The following is a 24,146-nucleotide window of genomic DNA, read 5'->3' as shown; positions in this document are numbered from 1 at the left end:
TTTTTTAACATGTTGTTTGATTCTATAATGACTAAATATGGTGTGAAACATAATATTTCCGGAACATACCATCCTTAATCTAACAGGAAAATCAAACAAATCCTTGAAAAGATAGTTCAGATTAACATGAATGATTGGGCTTTCAAGTTTAATGATGCATTATTAGCCTACCATACAACTTTCAAAACTTCAATTGGTACTTCACCGTATAGGTTGGTGTCCAGGAAGGCTTGTCACTTACCGGTGGAGCTAGTGAGTAAAGCTTATTGGGCCATCAAAAAGTTAAACTTTGATACACAAAAGATGAGAAAAGGTTGTTGGAACTTGCTGAGTTGGAAGAGTTCCATGATCAAGCTTGTGAGAATGCCAAGTTGTATAAAGAAAGAATTGCTAGATGGCATGATAAGAAGATCATTCACCATACATTTTATCCTGGACAAAAAGTTTTACTTTTTAATTCACATTTAGATTTGTTTCCAAGTAAACTCAGGACTATTGTGGAGCTGTGGAAGTGCAAGGTGAAGATGGATCAAGATTCAAAGTCAATGATCAAATACTTGAGCACTATTGTGGTGATGAAGAAAGGAAGATCGAAACCTGGTTTTCAAATAATGATTTTGTAGTTCAGTCTAGCTAAGAGACGTTAGACCAAGTGCTTGTTGGGAGGCAACCCAAATTTTTACTACGTTATTTATTGTTCTGTTTTTTCTTTAGTTGTTTCTTTTAAAAAAATTCGAGAATCACTCATTTGTTCTCATATTTTTCAAAGTATATGTTCAACACAAAAGGTACTCTTTTCACTAACCTACTTGGTAGACTCCTGCACGCTCCCAGACTTGTTTTCCTATGCTCTATTCTTTTCTTGTATTGAGGACAATGCAAATTTCTAAGTTTTGAATGGAAGGTGTCTTTCGTACTTTTATGTTTGTTTGTTTATTTTGATATGTATGTTGATTTGATTTTATCCTTCTATGCATGTTATTTTGAAAAAATGGAGAAACTTTTATTTTTTTTTTTATTGAGAATTGAGGAGATCTCATTGGTTCTTTGTTGTGTGCTATTGATATTGATTGTCCATGATGAGACTTGAATATGCATGTTGAATGACTCATAGTGGAAATAGAATAGTAATATCTTGAAGTACGATCTATCTATGTCCCTCTTTGAATTTCCCATATCTTGAGCACGTGGTCATTTCAATTTAGAAACTTTAACAAAAAGTAGAATCATGATAAGTGTATTTGGTTGTCACCTTGAGAGATCCCATCGGTTAGAGAGTTTATGTGCGTGATGGTTTATAATGTTAGACTAAGAGGGGAAAAAAGAATATTATGTTTGCCTCTAAAAAAAAGTAGTGATCACCCATTATCACGCTTAAAAGAAAGATTCTTTTTATGATTTATATAAACTTTTAATGTGAATGCATGAATGGGAGTAAAAAGAGTTGCTCTTGCTGTGATCAGTTAGGATACTTGGAAATTAACTAGGTATGATTCTCTATAAAGAATGTGTGAAAACTAGTGCCCCTAGGTAAAATGATGCACGTTTAGGACCCAGGATTGTAATTAAGGCACCCTAATGGACATATTACCTTCCTAAAATGTGTTGATGCTTGATGATTGGTGCATGAGGCAGAATAGGGGAAAACTGGAGAAGCTTTCTTGAATCTAACTTTAGTTTCTAATTTCTGAATTGAATGTGACTTGCACACACACACATGGGAGATTATTAGATTTGGCCATGGATGACCATAACGATAGACTTGCTTGAATGTTTCTGTTTGAATTTTCAACTAGTTATTCTCTGAGGCATGAATCATTATAGCACACTTATATAGAATTTTTCTTTTTTTTTTTCTTTTTTCTTAAGTTTGGGATGGTGAAACGCACACAAAATGTGTTGTTTGCCTTAGATTTAGGATCGATTTTTTATATATCTTTTTATAAGATTTGACGGGTTTTTGCAAGTGATTTCTAGAATTTATGATCGATAATCAAATTATACTCAAAAGGAGCTAAAAAGGATCAAAATATGCTCAAAGAAATCAAAACCGAGCAATGGATCAAAGTTTAATGAACAAGTTTAATAAAGTTTAATGAGAGAGATAAATATTTAATATAATATATGTGGATACATTATATAATAAAGTTTAATGAGAGAGATAAATATTTTAATATGATTCAAATATTAAAATTAATTGGTTATATGAGAGAATAAAAACTATAAGTATATTCTTTATGATATAATATAAGCTAAGTTATATATGGTATTAATTATATTAATTATAATATAATTACAATTTGAAAAATAACTCTTTAGAAGTTATTTTCCGTGGTTGAGAGAGAGATCCTCATCTCATATATGGGATTTGCATAGAGAGGCGGGATGATGGTTTTTTACGTGAAACTCTTTGAAGAAGAAAAGTTCTCTTTAGATCATCTTCTTCCTTTATCAAATTTCTTCTCAAGAACTCCCTCAATTCCCTCACCAAAATTTAAAGCAAGTCCATCACTCTACCTAGATTCTCATCTTGAGGATAGTAAGGAAGACCTCATATTGATAACATCCAAGAAGTAATGTATTGTTACACATAGGAGTTAGTGACGAAGAGGAAATTGGTTGTTCGTGATCTTGTCGGAGAGAAAAACAAGAAGAAAAGTTCTTCATGAGCAAATCCATCTCATTTTCCTTCCCTTTGTGCATTACGTAGAAAAGCATGCAGAAAAGCATGCTTAATGTTGCTTATACCTGTAGTTCTCTGTATTTCTCTGTTTTAATAAGTTCCAAAACGAATTCAACAATCCAAGTGAACATCCGCTTCTACTGGGGGAATTCACACTTGGCTGCCCCTTCAAAATTTCTCCTCTCCCAAGCGCCAACTCTCTCCAACAAATCCCTGATAGCATCGATGAACAAGTTTCATCAAGGAATTTGGAGTGCAATCGATCTCCTCTCTCTCTTAGACGCCGGCAAATATGTATCAAACACTAAAGCAACCGGCGGTGACCTCCACACATCGGCGACCAAAGCAAAGAAAAAAAAGGTTAAATACATAAGACAAAAATTCTCATCTTTTCTTTTCACTGCTGGCCACATCCAATTTCTCTCCGATGGTCTGTCCCAGTCATCTTCTCCCGCAACAATAGCAACACCAGTGGCAATGGCTTTCCGAAAAACATAACCCAGCGGCGGTGACACCTTTCCTCCACAGACGACAACTAAAGAGCTCATATCTCCTCAACTGTCAACTCCACATGTTATAGAAGTCACAAAACAAAGGGTAATATTTTAAAATGATAGGAACAAAAATAGAGTAAAACTCATATAGGTATTTCAAACATAATTAGATTTTTTTAATAACAAGAAAATGAAATAATATAAGGACTACAATTTTTTAAAAAAAAAAATCTAAAAAAAAAAAAAAAAAAAAAAAAAAAAAAAAAAAAAACTGGCTCACATAAGGAATCCTGCTGAAAGAAGGGAAAGACGGGACTCCCATGACATTATTGAAACATCTTTGCTGATCACATCAGTCATGCATATAAACTAAAATTCTTTCAAGAATTCTACTAATATTTGGGGGAAAAACTTGCAAAAATTGAACCATAAATTTCCTCTTGGCCCATAATCAATTATTTCAAATGAAATTCTCATTATAACAGGGAGTCGGCTGGGATTAATTTTTAGGGGCTAAACTGTGGTATAAGTTAGTAGTAAATTCTCTCGCTTTCTCAACAATTAAATTACGTATAAATAAAGTTACATATATCTGTAGGCCAAGCAGGCTCTTCCAAAATGTATCAGGTTTCGACATTAATGGCCAAAAAGTGTTTACGAATGGCCAACAATGTAAATCTCATCCTCCATCCCTCTTCGCCAAACGAAAAAGACACAACATCAGATGGGCACAGTCACCTTCTTTTCCGCCTCATGTGGCTGAGCATCAACTGTTTGCTCTTGAACTGCCTTCAAGTTCAACTGCTGGCGGCTGGGCAAGTTGCTGCTCCTTCGGCTTTTGCTCCACTGGACTGGGCTTGTTCTGTTCAGATGGAGGAGGCAGTGGCGCCAGTTCTACAGGAACACACGGCCTCCAGATGGTCTCTTTACCAACATCCATGAGAGCTATGCCCAAGTAAGATAGCTCGGCTCGGATATTGTCACTTCTCGCGAAATCTTTGTTTTTTCTAGCTTGTGTTCTATCTTCAATCAAACGGAGGATATCATCTTCCACCATCCGTGCTCTCTTCAGTGCTTTGTCCTTCAACTGCTGCAAAACCTGAATGGTGGATTGCATCTTTATGTTTCATATTCAACAAGTTCAATTCTAATTCATTTTTCATCTTGTTCTCTTCTAATCCCTAATGTTTCAAAATATTTTATTTTTATCTTTTAACATACAGACTTCATTTCAGTCATTAATGTTAAAAACTTGTTCCATTTAGACTTGTGTTTAAGCTAACATGTTAACGATTTGGAAACAAGATTTGTGTTAAATGTAAGACCAAAATCTAATTGCAAGAATTAAAAATACATTTGTGTGAAATTCCAGAAATCAAAGTCTTTTGAAGAGCTGACCAAGCCAGTAAGAGTGTGAAGATTAAAGAAGCAAAATAAGATATGAACCTATGGAAATAAAATATATATAAGACAGATTATATTTACTTCAGAGTACGTAAATGAGGACAGCAATCCAAGAACATCTAGAACTTCTCTCAATTCCTTCTTCACATTGACAAGGGACTGGATCATGGAAAGTTGCTGTTTCTTTGGTTGCTTCTTCTGATAAAATAAAAAACATGGTTATTCTAAATGGAAAAAATAAAAAGAAAAGGGGCGTAGGAATTCAGACAAAAAAAATTCCCGCTGTATTTAGTTTAGTAGATTGATTTTAATTTATCAAGTTGAACACTAAAATAAATGGTAAATTAACATATACAAAACCAAATTAGATAATAAAACCAACCTAGAACACCCAAACACTTGGCTAACAAAACATAAGAAATCTGATAGGCCTCAGCCACAGGGAGAAATTTGAGAGCTCCGTTCCTCTCCACAATGCTCAAAAAGTTGGATTACAGTAATGAACCAAAAGTATTCTCTCACCACACACCCCAACTACACATAATCTCACCTTGAAGCCCCCTAACCAACAATATTCCTTTCTTGGGCCAACACTAACTATATATTTTCCTTGCACGAATTTACCCCTCCTCTCTTACCTCTCTTACGAACATACACTTTAGTGACTTGGGGCCTATCATTACTCGCCCCCAAAGAACCACCTTGTCCACAAGGTGGAAATCTGGAAATTGCTCCTTGATAACCGAGGCAAGCTCCCACGTAGCATCCACAGGGAGGCCACCGTCCCGTCGAATTAATACCTCCAAAGCTCCCTCATTATTGGGAGAGTTCTGCAGACCTAACACCCCTGCTGGTTGGAGCTTGAAAGTCTATTCATTGGCCAAATTGGGAGGTATTGGTAGATGTGGCAGGTTGTTCCTACTGCTTTTCACAAGAGTGATACATGAAAGTCCAGATGAATATTCGATTCTGCTGGCAACGTAAGCCAATGGGCTACTGCTCCCACCCGTGCAGCAATTTGGAAAGGCCCGTGGTGCTAGCTTGGGATGAGCATGGTTGCATAAGGAAGATTGTTGATATGGCCTTGGCTTCAAGACACCCAGTCTCCTACTGCATAATCGACCTCTCGTCGTTTTTCATTTGCAGCCTTTGTCATGCGTTGTTGGGCTCTATTTAACTCAACCTTTAGAGTTTTCACGTTCGTGCGGCAATGTATCAGTCTCATTAACAGCACTAAACCCCTGTTCATAATGCAAAATTGGAGGTGGAGGGTAGCTATACAATACCTCGAACTGTGTTAAACGCGAAGCTGTATAAAACATGTTATAATTAAATTCTGCCCAGGGTATCCACTTTGACCACTGCTTGGGAGTGCCCATTGCAAAGCATCGAAGGTAGGATTCAAGCCCCCAATTAACTACCTCAGATTGACCATCGGTGTGAGGATGGTAGGTGTACTACGGCGGAGCTGAGTTCCCAATGAACGGAATAACTCTTCCCAAAACAAGCTGATAAAGATTCTGTCACGATCCAATACAATGCTCCTGGGATAGCCATGCAAACTTCCGCTTTCCCTAACAAAGGCAGCAGCTACGGATTTTGCAGTGAATGGGTGCTTGAGGACAATGAAGTGGGCGTACTTGGAAGGTTAACTACCACCATTATAGTATCATACCCCTCTGATTTGGGCAACCCCTCATATCCATGGTATTATCCTCCCAAACTTTGTCCGGAATAGGCAATGCTTGTAGAAGTCCAGTCGGGGCTAAAGTCAAATACTTTGCTTGTTGACATATTGGGCAATTCACTACAAATGCATGCACTCTCGCCTTCATTCCAACCCAATATACCTCCCTTGCCAATCGTTGATATGCCTTCAAGGCTCCTTGATGTCCTCCCCACTGGACTGTTATGGAATTCATTCAAAAACTTATAATCCGAACTCTTTTTTTCAAAGGAATAGTTGGTGAATTTGCTAGCAGGACCAACCGGCCTTTGTAACAGAGAACATCTTGTAATGAATACCCTATAGGTGTAAACCCCAAAGAATGATAATTAGTATGTTAATTAAAATCAAGTACAAGTTAATGTAATGTTTGTAGGGAAAGCTGATAAAGAAGGAAAAGTTTCAAGTATGGAGAAACAAGGCTCTCGGGTAGCTTTTGCATTGAGAAAAGGTGAGGAAATTTGGTCAAGTGTGGAAGCTAAATGTGCCATGATAGCCCATGCATTGAAGGTTGTTGAGGTGTGTGGCAGCCATGCTCCTAAGAGGTTAGTTGAGCGCATGACGGTATGTTGCATGGAGAAAAATGACCAAGTGTTGGTTGTGAGTTACCATGCAATGGGCGTGGGCAACGCGCCAACCAGAGCCAAGTGAGGTTATGTGGGGCAGCAAAAGGAAGGCGTTGGACGCATGGCTAAGGCTATGCGATGTTTAAGCAAAGGCCACGAGCAAGGGAAGTCAGGCAATGACACTAGGCCAAGCAACAGACGCATGATGTGTTGAGGGTGAGCATTGGCCAAAAGGGTATGCGTCCAGATGTGCCATACGATGGTTAGAGAGTATTGAACCATGCAGTCTCCACTATAGAAGTAAAGCCTCGATTCAAAGAGTCGGTTTGAGCAAATTACTCATGCTATTGAGGTGTTTCCAAAGCCATTTGAACGAAGGTTAAGTGTAGTTGAAGCTCTAGGGCTGCCAAAAGGAACCTCCAAGGAATTCAAGGTGAAATATGAAGAAATCCCCAAGAAGGTCAGGCTCTCGGATGAATCTGACCAGTGGTGAAGATTGAAGGATTCCAACCAAACCAAGAAGTATTTAGGGTAAGCAAGTTAAGATGTTTTTAACGAGTTTGTAGAAGAAAATTTTCCAAGAAAAGGTCTGGAAAATAAGTTATTTGAGCTCAAAGAAGAATCTGGAATTTTGGTTTGAATAAGCAAACAACTGCTTAGGTTGAGCAAGTAAGCAGCTTGAACGGCCAGACGGTGACGCAGGTGAACACGCACGTGGAGAGCTAAGTTGCGTGCAAGGGATGTGCTGGACTTGGCATAAGATATGCATTGGACCGTGCGACGTATGCTGAAGCCGTAAGCGCAAGGGGATGCTGTGTGAGCGATAGGCTGCACAGTAGTTGTGAGCGAGGATGTGCGAATAGGCGCACAAGGTGCTGAGCGCAAGGTTGCATGGGAGGTGTGTTGGCGCACGGCTGGACGAGCATATGAGGCATGCGATGGGCACATGGATAGTCTTGTGGCCGCACAACCTAGAAACATAACTCAAGAAAATACTAAGTGTTGAACGCATAAAAGGGTATGCATTGAGCTTGAAAGGGATGCTTTAAGTTAAGTATTAAGTCATTCAAGTGAGTTAGTCTCACAAGAGAACTTATGGCATTAGCTAAACATGGTTATCATTTCCATAGGGTTAACACCAATAGGAAAGGCTTATCAACCCTAAAAAGAACACCCAAGGCTGTGAGTGACAAAACTAATATTTTTCCAATGTTTTAGTAACATATGTTTTACTTAAATGTTTATACTCATGCTTCCTTATGTTTAAAGAATGTTCAAAATAATTTCCAAGAAAACTAGATTTCATGAAGCCTATTAACGCATGCTAGTTTAAAGAAGTTTATGAAAGCATGGTTTAAGTATTTCTATACTTAATTTTCAAGAAGCATGCATTGGAAGTTTTATGTTTAATAGTAATGATATTTAAGCATATGATTTACGATGTTTATGCATCCAAAGTATGTCTTACTTCAAAGTATGAATATTATGATGATTTTTAAAACCCAATACTATAGGACAATGAGAAGTTATTTGGGCAGTAGTACCTAAGGTATGACGTTACTTAGTTATTACCACGTGAACATAGGTAGAATTGACGTTGGTCATGTTGAGAATACTCCACATCAACTAAGGTTTGTCGTTGAGGGATTGAACAAAAGGGTTCTCTCTCAACTATGGAGCATGTTAAGCTATGTTTCAAGCTATGCTATGTTTGAAAGTTTTAAGCATGATATTTATGATTTATTAGTCACTCACTAGGCTAGTAGTTTACTCGTTTAAAATTTTTTTTCCCAAATAGTGGTCAATTTCCCAATGGTTAACTGCACTGCTGCTATCCCACCCAAGGACTCCAATTTCAGAAAAGTTTTAGGTGTTTACTTGTAAATGTCTGTACATAAGTGTTGTTTATGTTAGGGACAAGGGCTAAATGTTGGGACCCATTGAACCCTGTATCTGTTTATGATGTAAATATGTTGTGTGCTTAACCCTGGTTGTGTTATCTGAGTTTAAGTATTTTCAATTGTTATTTATATATTTCAGGTCTAGGTAGGTTAAGAATATAGGTTAGCCAGTAAATGCCACAAAAGGATTGGTAACTGTTGTCCTCTATGAGGCCACCCATCATGAAAGTCTACGAGAGGAAGAAGGGCAAAAGAGGAAAGATGGATATGGAAACAAAGAGTGGGAACCAACAGGAGGGGACCATGATGGAAATAGGAGGCACAAACCACTAGAGGGCAGCAAGCATTTGGGGGAGCCGTACAGAGGAGGGAGGACCAGTGTTCGGGTATTCGTAGGACCTGCAGGGAAGAAGGAAAGAGGAGGGAATGCTTTGGGAATGAAACCTTGGGAGAGTCGACCTCTCAAACAGTCGAGTATCCTTTTCATTTCTACCTTGTAGTATCATTGTTCTTTTCCATCTGTTATTTCCTTTTGTTAGAAACGCTTGAGGACTGTAAGGTTTGCTAGTTAATATCATAACTCAGGGAGGGATCTAATACCCTGATTCTTGGAGTTAGGTGTCTGGTTGGTGTCTGCAAGTGAACCGAGATCCTAACATCGTCACATTTTCTTTTGGATTATGAGGGTAATCTGGGAGGGGGTGTGACAATAGGTGCCTATTGTCCTACCAATAAAGCTTGTCGAATCTCATTCAAGGTGGTATCAACACACACCTGATCAGTAAAAACTGAAGTGTTTATACCCCTCGATCACACTGAGCAACCCTAACTTAAGAGCTGGAGGCAACCTTAATAAAGCATCAACCGTGAATTTTTTTGGCCCACGTTTGTATTCAATCGAGAAATCATAGCATAGTAGCTTTCCAATCCAACGTTGGTATTCCCCAGCAACCACCCTCTGTTCAAGTCAGAATTTCAAACTCTTCTGATTTGTCTTTACAATAAAGCATCTACCCAAAAGATCCCATCGCCATTTTTGTATAGCAAAGACAATGGCCACTATTCCCTTTCATACACAGCTTTGAAGCGGTGGGTTGGAGGCAAAGCCTGATTGAAAAAAGCTAGGGGTCTCTGTTTTCGCATCAATACTGCCCCTACTCCAACACCTGAAGCATCCGTTTCAATCTCGAATGGTTCCTCGAAATTAGGAAATCCTAAGATCGGTACAGAGATCATGGCACTTTTTAACCTCTGAAAAGCATCTCCTACCTCCTAATTCCATGTGAAATTCCCTTTATTTAGCAGTTGTGTGAGGGGTCGCTAAATTGTCCCATAATTAGCAATGAATCTCCTTAAATAGCTGCCTGTTAATCCCCAAAACCCCTTCAATTCCTTGACATTTCTAGGTATTAGCCATCGTTGCATAACTTCAATTTTCCCGGATCAACCAAGACACCATCAACATATGCAATATGGCCCAAGTATTCGATATAGGGGCCCCCAAACTGGCATTTCTTGAAATTAGCCACAAACTGATCAGAGACTAAGATATCCAGCACAATAGTCAAATAGCCTATATGATCCTCCGTTGTTTGACTATATATCAAGATGTCATCAAAGAATACCAATAACAAATTTCCTCAAATATGGCCTCAATATGTCATTCATGATAACTTGGAATGTGGACGGGGCATTTCACAAACCGAATGGCATTACTAAGAAATCATAATGGAATGAGTACCAAGGCGGGAATTCCATTCACCATGCCTCCTCTACCGCACACCGCTTCCTCAACCATAACCCGAACAATTCATATCGATTGGAAAATTCTCTCTACCCTTGATTGTGTCGTTAAGAGGGAAACATTTCAAATTATCTGAGCAAACTCGCTCAAACACTCATTCCATCTTTGTTTCATAGACATCTCTTGAGTGGCTTGCATCTTTCAATTTAATTTTAAGTGAACCGCTGAACCATAAGTTCTTTAGGAAATTGAATGATGAAGGTGTGACACCCTCTGACTTGAAAAACACAGCAATAAGAATGGTTACTTTGCAGAGCTCACTCTCTTGGAACACTCTGGCCACTGCACTATTATCCTCATCCCATATATGGAAAATAAATTGGGATGATTCTCTTTTTTCTTGTTGGTTTTGGATTACCCTGGTCAGCCTCACCATATAAACAATTCTGCAGTGGCTTCAAAGCCACAATCTTACAAGGCTACTATTCAATCATCCTCCACCCAATCGAGGCCACCCTATATGACCACAACTACTATTCATGCCAGATCCTCCAGCTCATCAGCCCTGCTTCATCCCCAATTGATTGGAATTCTATGGTGGTCCAACTCTTTACACTTGGAGACTCTTGGTCATCTATTTGCGACACAATTCAATCATCCCTCTCAGCCCACTGTACCATTAATCCTCTTTCAGATGATAAAGCACTGTTGCATGTTTATAATCATGAGACATCTAAAAGCCTTTGTAAAACTACCGATTGGGTGATTGTGGAGAATAAGAAGAAAATTAAGTTCCTCTCTCCATCATCTTCTTCATCCTTCAAACAGCATGAGGTTGGATTGATGTCTACAATCTTCCCTTACATTGTGGTCGCAAGATATCTTCAAGCAAATAGGTGATTTATGTGGTGGTTAACTCCGTTCATCCGATCAAACTGAGAGAGGCCTTATTCTCTCTTTTGCTCGTTTGAAAATCAAAGAAAACTCTAGGGGCCTCATTCCTTGCGAAGTGCATCTTCCCTCAGATTTGGCCGGTGGTGTACTCATGGTCAGAATCCAAGTCGTGACAGATGGGTCAAGCAACCGCCAGAGAGGAAAGAAACTGTCAACTGAGATTTCCATTAGGATCTCCATGAATCAAGGGTTACCGAAAAAGGAATATCCCAAGCTATTAATTCCTTGTCGACGGTTTCCCCTTCTCTCTCCCCTTCTTTATAGTCGTTTGATTCCCCTAAACTTAAGGAGATGCCAAGCCAACAACCTCCTCTTTTAGCTTTCAACCCCAAATTTCCAGCCCTTCCACCTCTGCCTCTCTTTCCTTCTCCCAACCTTCTCTTTCCACAGTTACTTTCCGAGAAAGGCCCACTTCCCTCCACGTTGGCTCCATTTTCTCCACCTCAACCACTGCTTCCCTCCCTCCATTCGCTGGTTTTAATACTGAAAGGTATCCTTCCAGCCCTGTAAATGAACCTAATTGCCCTACCCGTGACTCAACGTTTACCAAACTGCCCCTTGACTTGTCTCTGTTTGGAGACCAATCGAACGAATCAAATCACCTTCCCCTATACTCCCTTCCTCCCCTCCCAACCGATCTAAGCCCTAGCCATGTCTCCACATCTCCAATTACCTCAACCTTAAACCCTCCTACCCCGATAAGTGATTTCCCTTCTCCTATCTCCCCTCCTTTCTCCAACAGCTTGCTGCATCTTCCCTCCCTTTCGGTCTTAATGACTTGGCTTCATTGTTGTCAAAACATGGTTTATGTGTTATGGTCATCCCAGCTGCTCCTAAAACCAAGAAGCCATCTGTCATGGCTAGCAAAAACCCAAATTACAAAGAGAACTACTTGGTCTCTATTCATCAATCCACTATGACAAGTGATAAAGGGAACTACCTCAATCACGTCTGAGAACTCCCACAACAGTAATAAGAATAACTCCGATTAACTAATTGGTAAACAACCCCAAGAAAGCTAAACATATTTTGGTTTAGAAAATTGATCGATGATCAAGAAGAAAGGAGAATTTGTTCCTAACTTCAAGATTTCGAACTTTCTACAATCTAATTTAATTTATCAAACTAGATTGAAAGTCCTAAAACATGCATTCTAAACACAAGAATACAAAGAAAGAGCATAAAGCTTGAGAGAATAAACTCTAAGGAAATTTCATTCAAATTCAAAGTGTTGTTCTCCAATGACAAAAGTACATAGGTATTTATACTAATTGAAAAGACAACTTGAAAGGACACGACATTTCACCTAATTGACTAGGTTCAACAAAAACTCTTCAACTACAAATATGAACCTCCATAAATGTAAATACATTATTATAAATTGATACATTAAATATTAAATATGTGAATGAATCTAAATTTCTAGATTCATTATGACTTTTGGTGGCTTTGATTCTTAAAGGGTTGCAACTCTTCATATTTGGAAGCTTAACGTGGAAGCAAACCTTTTAATGCTCTAGCTCCTAATCATTGTCAATTATTTGCTATCAGTCTGCAAACTTGTCCATAAGGGAGAGGGTACTTCGGACTATCAATGAAATCCCTTTCTTGGAATGTTCAGGGCCTTAATTCTTAGATGACCTTGGTTAAAAGACTTATCCAACATCATAACCCAAGCATTGTTCTCCTCCAAGAAACAAAACTATCATCAGTTGGTTCTTTTTTTATTAAATCTATATGGAGCTCCTCATGCATTGGTTGGATTGCTTTGGGCACTTTGAAGTAGGTGATTTTTCTGTCCTTGAAATTCAAGGCCATTTTACTCTCTATTCGTGTTTCTCTGGCATTTTTCTTTTGGCTTTTGCTTTTGGCTTACTGCAGTTTATCGTCCATCTAATAATGTTTACCAGTCTGATTTTTGGCAAGAGCTTGATGACCCTATTGGTTTGGGAGGCGCGAATTGGGTTATTGGTGGAGATTTCAACGTCACAAGGTAGTCTTGGGAGAAATCTTATGATCCCACAATCTCCTTCAGTATGCATACTTTTAATGAAAGGATTTCTACTTACCACTTGCGAGATATTCCTTTGACAAATGGTTGCTTTACTTGGCCTAGCACTGGTCCCACTCAATCTCTCTCTCTTCTTTATCGGTTCTTTCTCACATAGGGTTGTCTTCATAAATTTGGGGTTGTTACTCTCAAACAACTAGAACGAACTACATCTAACCACTTTCCTTTGGCTTTGTTCATGAGCAGTATTATTTGGGTTCCATGTCCTTTCAAGTTCGAAAAATCATGGCTTAAAGTCCCTAGTTTCCGCCCTTTGGTGAAGGATTGGTGGAATCTCCACCCTATTACCAGTTGACCCAATCATGGTTTCATGATGAAGTTGAATGGTCTGCAATATATCATTCGTGAATGGAATACTTTACAACATATGAGAGCATCTTAGCTTCCCTCTCTTATGACTCAATTGTCTCAGCTAAATGCTATGGAAGATAGCGGCCCTCTTAGGGAGGATCAATTAATTAGACGGCGATACTTCGATCACATATCCATTGGCAATAACAATGTAAGCTTAAATGGATTCTTGAAGGGGATGAAAATACCTGTTTTTTCCACAAAATTGTTGCTGCCCAACGTTGTAAAGGTTCGATATATGAGATTCTCTCTCGAAATGGCACCAGTCTTTTGACAAATTCAAACGTTGAGGCTGAATTTTTGGGCATTTACTCCTCCCTTTTTACTAAGGATGATAAACAACCTTTTCTCCCTACCAACCTTGATTGGATTCCTATTTCTTCCTCTCAAGCCACGGATTTGGAGCGTCCTTTTACTAAAGAGGAGGTCTACATGGCTGTCTCCTCTCTTGGCACAAGCAAATCCCCTGGTCCTGATGGTTTCACTTCTGAATTTTTTAAATTTTCCTGGTCTACCATCAAAGATGCTTTTGATACATGATTTTTATTCCTCTAGAATTATTAATGTTAAGTTGAATGAGACTTACTTGTGCTTGATTCCTAAGAAGATGAATTCTAAATTTGTTTCTAACTATCGGTCTATTAGTCTCATTCCTTGTGCTTGTACGATTGTGGCTCATGTTCTCTAGAATCGCCTCAAGTTGATTCTCCCTTTTATTGTTGCTGCCAACCAACTCGCTTTTATGGCAAACAGGCAAATTCTTGATGCTTCTTTGATGGCCAATGAGCTCATTGATGATTGGTTTTTTCACCAAAAGCCGAGGTTATTCTAAAACTCGATCTAGAGAAGGCTTTTGACACGGTTGATTGGGAATTTCTTGACTACATCCTTATTATTAAAGGTTTTGGTACTCTTTGGCATATCTGAATCAGAGGTTGCATCACTAGTGCCAATTATTACATTATTATTAATGGTCGTCCTTAGGGAAAGCTTATACCTACCCATGGCATTAGACAGGGTGATCCCCTTTTGGTCATTCGTCTTTTTCTCCTTGCTCATAGCTCCTCGATGGATCTCACTATTGCCCACCCTGTTGGTCATTCGTCTTTTTTTCTAAATCATTTACAATTTGTTGATGATACATTGTTATTCTCCACTACCGAGCAACATGCTTTACAGAACTTGTTTGATGTTGTCCGTATTTTTTAATATGCATCTAGTCTAAAAATTAATTTGGCTAAGAATGAGCTCCTTGGTATTCATGTTCTTGATTCTGGATTTGATTGGTTGGTTAACTCTTTTGGTTGCAAGCGGGATTACTGGCCTTCTACTTACCTTGACCTCCCTTTGGGTGGTAATCCCAGTTCTGTGACTTTCTGGCAACCAGTGATAGAGAGAATTCGGCACAACCTTCATAATTGGAAATATGCTTATATTTCGAAGGGTGGCAGACACACACTCATACAGGCTATCCTTTATAATCTTCCTACATATTACTTATCTTTGTTCAGGAATCCCTCCTCTGTTATTAGTTGCCTTGATAAACTGGTTCAGGACTTCTTTTGAAAGGGTTCTCATGATTTTGGCATGCATAATGTGAATTGGAAAATATCTAAGTGCCCTCAATTGTTAGGGAGGCCAGGTATTGGCAACTTTAAGAAAAGAAATTATGCCCTTCTTGCAAAATGGACTGGGTGATTTCTTTCTGAGCATGATGCATTAGGGAGGTCTTTTGTTGTGGCCAAATACTATTCTATCGATTGTATATGGGCTACTCCCATCTCTCGTGCCTCTTTTAAGGCACCTTGGAGGTTTATTTGCCAAAATATTGGTCTGGTGGCTTCTCTTATTTGTGGTAGGCTTGGTGATGGTTCTTCTACTTCTTTTTGGCATGACTCTTGGCTTAGCTATGGTACCCTATCAACTGTGTTTCCGCGGCTTTTATCGCCTTGCTCAACAGCCAAAGGCTTTGGTAGCCATCTTGTGGAACTCATCCTCTCATGCTCGGGATCTCAATCTTCGTCGTAATCTTAATGAGTTGGAAATTGCAAAATGGACCACTTTGACGCACTATTTGTCGTCTATCGAGTTAAGCTCTTCCCCTAATTCCTGGATTTGGCCTCTGGATCCTTCTCTGTAGTTAGTACAAACGATGTGATCCTATGCAATGAGTTTGCATAAGACTTAACCATGTGATCCTGGAGACACTATGGATGTGGCCCACTTTGTAGTTAGTACAAACGATGTGATCCTGAATCGTTCATATAGAGATATGTGAGTGAGGGGATCCTATGCAATGAGTTTGCATAAGACTTAACCATGAAATAGTCACTTTTTACGTTCTAAACGCCATTTTATGTATAAAACTGACTATTTCGATAATTGATGACCTAGGTAACTTAATCTTAATCCTGAGCTAACTATGAACTCCTATTCACTCGGAATTATCCTTAGATCTGCATAGGTGAGAGCAACTCATCATTGCTGGCCCAATAAGCCTCCCATTTCAAGGGTAAGATCAGGTGGATAGAGGATCGACGGGTCTAGCTTCTAAGCCCATAAGAGGAGACACATAGGAGATAGAACGGATATGTTGGGTTTCAGTTTAACTATCTACCGTGTGTGTAGGTAGGGTTGAGAACAGACTCATTCAAGACTGAGGTTTGAATGTTAACCTCATAATTATGATATGCTTGTATTATTATGAGTTGAACGAGACTCTATAAGTTGTTTACCACTCACTGAGCTTCTTGAAGCTCATTCTTTTCTTTCATGTTTTTCTTCTCAGGTAGCAAAAGATGAGGAGTTCCAAGATGCTGTTAAGGTCAAAGTCTGTCACGCCACAACCACACTTTCAGTTTAAAGTTGTTGATGTAAACTTTGTAGTTAAGTCTGGTTGTATAAACGTTATACTGTTTGTAATAAAATAAGTTTAGTCAAATAGTTGTTTATATCCTTGGCTTAAAGTTTAATGAGTGCAAAGGTTCAGATGGGTAGTATGTATCATGAAAGAGTGATATTTGTTGTCTTCATGCCTCCTTTCGGGTTCTAGAGGTAGGCTCGGGAGGGGGTGTGACATTACAGTAATGAACCAAAAGTATTCGCTCACCATACACCCCAACGATACACATACTCTCACCTTGAGGCCCTCTAACTAACAATATTCCTTTCTTGGGCCCACACTAACTATATATTTTTCTTACCAGAATTTACCCCTCCTCTTCCCTATCTTATGAACATACACTATAGTGACTTGGGGCCTATCAAAATCCAATTATGAAACATCTAAGCCTAACCAGAAAAACACTACCAGGTACACTTGATGCCAAATATTCACACCGACAGAAAAGTTCCAACACAATTATAAAATTCAGCACCTACAGAAAATAGTCTAGCCCAATCACAAAAGTGTTCACATCTAGCAACTCTCTGCGAGTGATTTTTTTTTTTTTTTTTTTTTTGAAATGGGGCGGCAATGACTCCACTGCTTATTCAAGTTCAAATTTTGATTTCATAAAATTAAAATTTTTAAGTAATGATATAAAACAAATTCCCTAGCATTGACTGTGGAGACGTGCAGGATGCATGCAAGAAACTGTACCTTCAACGATGCCAAAGTACTATTTATAAATTTCAGAGCTTCCTGGAAGGTGCCAGTTAATATATGTGCCGTGTTCAAGTCATCTGCCATTCTAGTTTGAAATTCAGAGCGTAGATTACTGATGCATTCTTCAGCAGCAGAGCTAACAGGATCTTTTTTGGTTGTTTTTCCCAAACCGTCAGTAAGGTTTTCCCCTTGATGTTGTGATAAAGCATCTTCACAATCTTGCAAAGTCTGCCATTTACACAAAAACAGGCCATGAATATCAAAGAGACTGGTCATTACAGAATAATCCATCATGAGTTGAATATACCACCACCTTGCACCAAGTACAAATGACTGACCATGGGTTTCATTATGAAAAATATATATAATATTAAATGATTGACCATGGAATGACTGAGGAGATTGATCAGTAGGCATCGATGGGATCACAAACCTGGTATATATAATAAACCGTATCTGATGCACTATCCAACTGAGAGATAGTGTAATTGAGAGGGGACCGATAATGAGCACTTATTAAAAAGTGTCTCAAAACTAATGGATGATACCTTTCCGTAATCTGCAGGATGTAAGAAAAATGTAGTAACACCAAAAACAAAACTTGTTTAAAAGCTTCAATAGCTCCTTTATGCCCATCCTACCTGGCGAATGGTGAAAAAATTACCCAGTGATTTGGACATCTTTTCGTTATTATTGGTAACATGCCCATTGTGCATCCAATAACTAATTTTACTCTCTTGGCAGGCAGCACAGCTTTGTGCAACCTCATTTTCATGATGTGGAAAGATCAAATCGATGCCACCTCCATGGATATCAAACCTAAAAGTAAGATAATGAGCGCTCATAGCACTGCATTCTATATGCCATCCAGGTCTTCCAGGACCCCATGGACTTTCCCAACTTGGCTCACCAGGTTTCGCAGCCTGCACGGTTTGTATTTATTACAAACATTTAACAACCAATTCCTGTTCCTACTTACCTCATAGCCAAATTGATATCTGCTTTTTACCTTCCACAATGCAAAGTCAGCAGGATTACGCTTTCTCGAATCCACAGCAACCCGTTCGCCAGCCCTATGATTTTCAAGCTTTTGTCCCGACAACTGTCCATAATTTGGAAATTTGTCCACAGAAAAGAACACGTCTCCATCAACTACATAGCCATATTCCTTCTTTATAATCTGCAAATTTATCGACCAAAAATCAAATAAGACAGGGTCACGACTAATTGTTCCCTTCAATTCACAACTAGAATAAGGAAATCTTCAGATGAAAAAAAAACGACTAGACATTTATAAAAGGCAAAACTCCATGGTTTTCAACTACTAGAGAGAACGCTCCCTAAATTAATCATTTTTTTGTCTTGGAAAAGCACTTCGACCTTCATATGAAAACTGAAAAGAAATTTTTTTATATAAATAAAAGTCCAAGCACGCATTTCAAGAACCTCCTACATCTGATTGCTAAGAAAACTCATAAGATATTAATTCTAGTAGTTGATCACCACAGCTTGTCCTCATTTGTCTCCTAGTCTTTTACTATTTATACATTAGCCCTTGGACCACCAGGCATGGTGGTTTCCCACGAAAAGGGAATCATATATAAAATTTCAACACATAGTATTATGCACGTTTCATTTGTAGGTTTTTTCCACCAAAACAATATAAAAATAGTCACGAAAAGTGTCATAGTTATCTAGAAGGAAATAACATTTAAAGAATATATTTGGGTGGTAAGCACACAACACCATAAATATTGATGATCATTGACCAATCATTAAGAATCCTTGCTGCTAATTTCTGAATCACATTTGACTAGGTATGGGGCAAAATTATACAAGAGTGCAATAAAATATAATTGTGCATGAGATATGGATGCATTCTGCAATTTAGAGAAACAAAAATAGCTGAATCACATTTGACTAGGTATGGGGCAAAATTATACGAGTGCAACAAAATATAATTGTGCACATGAGAAATGAATGCATTCTGCAATTTAGAGAAACGAAAATAGTTAAAGTTTGTTGTAGACAGATTGGATCGTTCAGTTGTTGTAAAGATCCATACCTGAGTTATCATATCCTTGATTTGTTCCAAGTGATCTGACACACGAGGTTGATGTGTTGGAGAAAGGCACTGAAGATCGGCCATGTCAGAAAGATATTCTTGGCAAAAGCGATCACTTAACGTAAATGGATTCTCCCCAGACTCGTTTGCCCGTCGAATTATCTGTTGATTGTAACAATGGCAACCTCAAGTACTGAGAAATTTACCGTGCAGAAAATGCCACACATTTACTATTAAGAAAATGTCAAAAATAAACAAATCAAATATTTTTTTCTTTTGATGAAATACCAAACTTTTACCGAGAAAAAGTGAAAGGGCATGCAAAAAAGAGCCCATAAAATGGAGGCAAACTAAAACAGCCTCCAAAGTCCAATCTCATAAAATAAGATCAAGCGAAAAGATTTAGCCAACGGATACCCATGTAGACACATTGAACCAAAAAAACAAGACCAAACCTCACACAAAGGTCTCACAGGCCCAAAAGTTATGTTGTTTCTTTCTCATCAAAGGTCCTAAACAATAGCACACACCCCAACTAGCCACAAAACCTTCCTTTCTCACCAAAAGGATGATGGAGCAAGAACTCCTCAACCCTCTTTCTGCAGCCTCTACATCTAGCCAAACTCACATAAAAGCTCCTCCAAAAACCGACTCGAAACTGAATAAGAAAGATCACGCTCCCAAAGAATGTGACCAATATCTTCCATTGCGAACCCAATATTAGGACATCAAGTTGGGAACCCTCCCCAAAAATCTATCCAAGGTATTAATTCTTTAGTAGATAATCTGCCAAAGAAAAAAAAATCTTGGAAATTTTCACTCAAAGGGAAGGGATTAATTGACAAATAAAACAGGACTTATATGAGAACCCTTTAGAAGGACTAAGGTTCCAAATACATATCTCTCCCCCAGAGCAAAAGTGAAACTCTCCAAGCATCAATAAAAGATTGATATTATCAACCATTTCCCTATGACAACCCGAACGTAGGATAGGATGTGGACTGAGCCAAAACTTATAAACACTAATAAAAGCACCCTGAGATTCTACTACCATTGAGGTTAACAATCTTTTAATCTCTCCGCCAGCAGCAATAATCTTGTGAACACCGATCACTAGACAAATAAACAAGTCTATACTCTCAAATTTTCCTTGCCCCATACTCCTTGAGGAACCGACATACAAAAGTGTCTGGCCAAGGAACTATCCAAGACTACCCTCTCAATTTTTATTTTTTTTATCAGAAACGTTAACAGAATTACATGGTTTAAATTCGACAATTAAATCCAGCAGAGAGATCAATGGCATGGTTTAAATTCAACATCAAAGAAAAGATTAAGGTTTGGGAACATCAACTATCAACTGTTAGGCAATCAGACTTCAAATTGGCTATCCCAAGACTGTATTAGGTGACAAAGTCTATATTACTTTTCTATTTTAAACGATAGTTTGTCTCATATCGGAAAAAGATAGAACTCTAAGAAATCATCCCAACGGAAGTAAATCATTATAACACAATTTCTTGCTTAATGTAAGATATATATATACACACACACATATCTACACTCTCACCTTGTCATCAACATCAGTAAAATTCCGCACATAAGTAACTTCGTATCCCAAGTGCTTAAGGTATCTGCAGGGATTTATACCAATTTGGTTACAATTTTAAAGCATTTGATTTTTTTTCCTTTTTTGTTTCTAAGAAGCATTTGATGAAAAATAAAGCTTCAAAACTGCAAACAAATCACCAGCCATGCAGAAAAATTCTAAATATCAAGAGAGTTTCAGATGCTACAAAAATCTAAATGTCAAGAGAGTTGGATAGATGCTAGGGATATCATTGGCTCTCATAGGAACAAGACACCAATATTCAATAAGCAACTTAGATTATAGGCACACAATACAATTCGTGCTTCACTTTCAAGGCCAGACGAAAGATACTAAAATTGGAAATTCACTTATTTATTATAAATATTGAGAAGAAGTAAGACAATTGAAAAGATTCACTTTGCAAAGGTATTCCATGCACTAAAATATTTTTTATTTCATGTCAATGGACCAATTTGTGACTAATAAAAAGTACCAAAGATGTTCCCATTATTATCTTTTTTCTTTTTCTTTTGTTGTTTTAATAAATAACTGAGGTTTCATAAGAAGAAAATGAAAGAAATAAAAGAAGAGGCTTCAATCCAACAAAATCAAACCAATACCATAATAACAAAAGAGTCTATAAACCGAAGCTCATAACAATTATTAAACCTAGCCCCAGCTTTTCCCAGAAAAATAGCTGGTTTATCATTTATCAAGAACCTAATTTGGTCCCATAGATAAAGTTGTGCATCCTGGGTGTTTGGGTGCCTTCTTTATTTTTTTTTTTAATGAAAAGGGTGTTTGGGTGGTTTGAACACCATGCCTGTTTGTTCTCAACTTCCCCTACTCATGAAATGACTTGAACAACTACATATATATGCACAATTGATCTAAATTAGCATCTGCCTAAAGAAGAATTCGCTTTACTGTACATATTCTTTCTCCTTTTTCTTTTCCTATAATCTTTTCCCTCCTCTGCAAGTAACATTGTTCAAGCTAAAAGCTTAATAGGTTTAATTTCTCTTGTGATTATCAAAAAGTGTGAGGTTTTCATGTATACTCTGAAATAAGCAGAGTATTGAATCTCCCAGAAACTTGATATCCTGGCGCTATCAAAAACCTCACTATCCAAAAGAAATAATATCTTATAAATGCAATCAATTGCCTAAAGAAATAAGAATGCAGAAATTGGTAAACCTGTACAGGACGTCAAAGTTTACGGCGGCACGGGCATGGCCAATATGGCTGAAATCATAGGCCGTGATGCCGCAGACGTACATGCCAACCTTACCAGGCTCCTTCGGCGTGAAGACTTCCTTCTGCTGCGTCATCGAATTGTAAACCCTAAATTCCTCCTTCGCCATTCCGACGGCAAACGAGAAACTAAATCTGCATGAGATACCAAAGAGGAAAACTTTCAAATTTATGTCAACAATAATTCGAGTCTTTTAATTTCGTCAGTTTCACATGAGCATTGTATTCAGAATTAACATCACAGTTTTATTTGATATTCATCAATATTCGTTTCTTCACTACCATGCTTTGAATCTAAAAATGCGCTGAGGTTGTCCTGTCACGTAACTCCTCATTTTTTTCCCATTAAAAAAATCCTAACTTGGGTTATTCTAGTCGGTGGATGGGAAGAGAGAAAAATGACACAGATTGAGATTGAGAGAATACCGGTACGAAGAGAATAGAAAAAAGAGCGCAAACAGATAGGAGGAAGGCGGCAGCGGCAGTACGAGCAGGAGAAAATGGCAGAGTGGCGAGAGTTGCTAAAAGGAAGGGAGAGCCGGCGCCGCCGTCGGTGTCGGCGTTGGGCGTGAAGAGTGAGAGGGCCGAGGAGAACGCGAAGGAGGTGGAGCACGTGTGAGTAGGACGGGAGGGTGGGAACTAGGTTGATGGTTCGCGGTCTGAAACCCCGACGTCGTTCGACGAAGCCCGCCGTTCGAGTTTTCCTTGTTCACGAAGGAGCAAGAGGTCGCGCGAGAAGGAGAGGAGAGGAATCGCCAGGGAGAAGATCGTACGTTTGTCTTTAGGGTTTAAAAAAAAAAAAAAATGGGACGTTTAGTTTAAGATTTTTTGCATATCTGAAAAATAAGATATTTTGAGAATAAGATATCTGAGAATTAAAGATGTTTGGTCGTGCATAAAAATACTATCAAAATTTATTGAACAAAAATTGTATTGCATTTAATTTAGGAAATTAAGTATTCCAAAATCTTATTATAATTACAATAGAATGAATAATATTAAATATATCAATAAAAAATTAATTAATTATGAATTAATAATAATTTTAATTAAATTATTTGAAAATTGATAATTTATAAGTAAATTATAATTAGCACTGAATCATTTTCATTATTAATTAAAAGTTCAACATTAGTAATTTTACTTTTAATTAAATAATATAAAAAGATATATTTTAATGAACAATATATTATATAAATGTGAAGAAAATGAGATAAAAATATAATATATCAATAAAGAATATTAAAAAGGTTTTATAAATGATTTTAATTAATGAATAAAAGTAATAAAAGTTATTCACAATAAATATTAATGTTCTTATAAATAATAAGTGGATAATTATATGTCATAGTGAAATGATCAAATAAAATTTAATCTCATAAAATTACTTGATTATTAAACAAAGATAATTAAAGTAATAAATTATTATTATTGAAAAATGAAGTTAATACTAAACTAAAAATTACTAATCACAATTTGCTAATTAAATATATTTAAGATATCATTAGTTAGTAAATTAATAATTTATGTAAAAAAATAGTTCCATTATTACTAAATTTTTATTATAAAATAAGTTAATTACATATTTTAATAGATCATTATTGATTTATTAAAATAAATATTTATATTATTTTTATTAAATTATTATTAATTAATTAATTAGTTAATCGTATTCAATGTGAAATTATATGTAAAATAAAAAACAGGGAAAAGAGAAAACCCACATGAAGGGAAT

General features: G+C 37.5%; 1 protein-coding gene across 1 annotated transcript; it reads right to left on the bottom strand.

Annotated features, from left to right (window-relative positions):
* Positions 1 to 3,575: 3,575 nt before the first annotated feature.
* On the bottom strand, positions 3,576 to 23,209 carry LOC120092956 (cysteine--tRNA ligase 2, cytoplasmic). The gene is made up of 10 exons (XM_039051222.1): positions 22,838 to 23,209; positions 22,355 to 22,546; positions 21,137 to 21,200; positions 19,567 to 19,728; positions 18,511 to 18,681; positions 18,143 to 18,424; positions 17,935 to 18,060; positions 17,496 to 17,729; positions 4,663 to 4,779; positions 3,576 to 4,276 (listed from the first exon to the last, which is right to left on the bottom strand). The coding sequence occupies exons 2-10, from the start codon at positions 22,519 to 22,521 to the stop codon at positions 3,944 to 3,946; spliced, it is 1,656 nt and encodes a 551-aa protein (XP_038907150.1). The 5' UTR covers positions 22,522 to 22,546; positions 22,838 to 23,209; the 3' UTR covers positions 3,576 to 3,943.
* Between the last annotated feature and the right edge of the window lie 937 nt (positions 23,210 to 24,146).

Source organism: Benincasa hispida, chromosome 12 (genome assembly GCF_009727055.1).
Source record: "Benincasa hispida cultivar B227 chromosome 12, ASM972705v1, whole genome shotgun sequence".
Classification (NCBI taxonomy): Eukaryota; Viridiplantae; Streptophyta; class Magnoliopsida; order Cucurbitales; family Cucurbitaceae; genus Benincasa; species Benincasa hispida.
Note: the sequence above shows the minus strand (reverse complement) of the source record. Positions and strands in the feature narration are given on the sequence as shown.

Excerpts from the sequence above, each read along its gene's own strand:
- LOC120092956 (XM_039051222.1), bottom strand. The coding sequence starts at position 22,521 with ATGGCGAAGGAGGAATTTAGGGTTTACAATTCGATGACGCAGCAGAAG. Across the intron at positions 19,729-21,136 it reads TTACTGATGTTGATGACAAG|ATAATTCGACGGGCAAACGA; the intron begins GTGAGAGTGTAG and ends TACAATCAACAG. Across the intron at positions 18,061-18,142 it reads ATTTTTTCACCATTCGCCAG|ATTACGGAAAGGTATCATCC; the intron begins GTAGGATGGGCA and ends TACATCCTGCAG.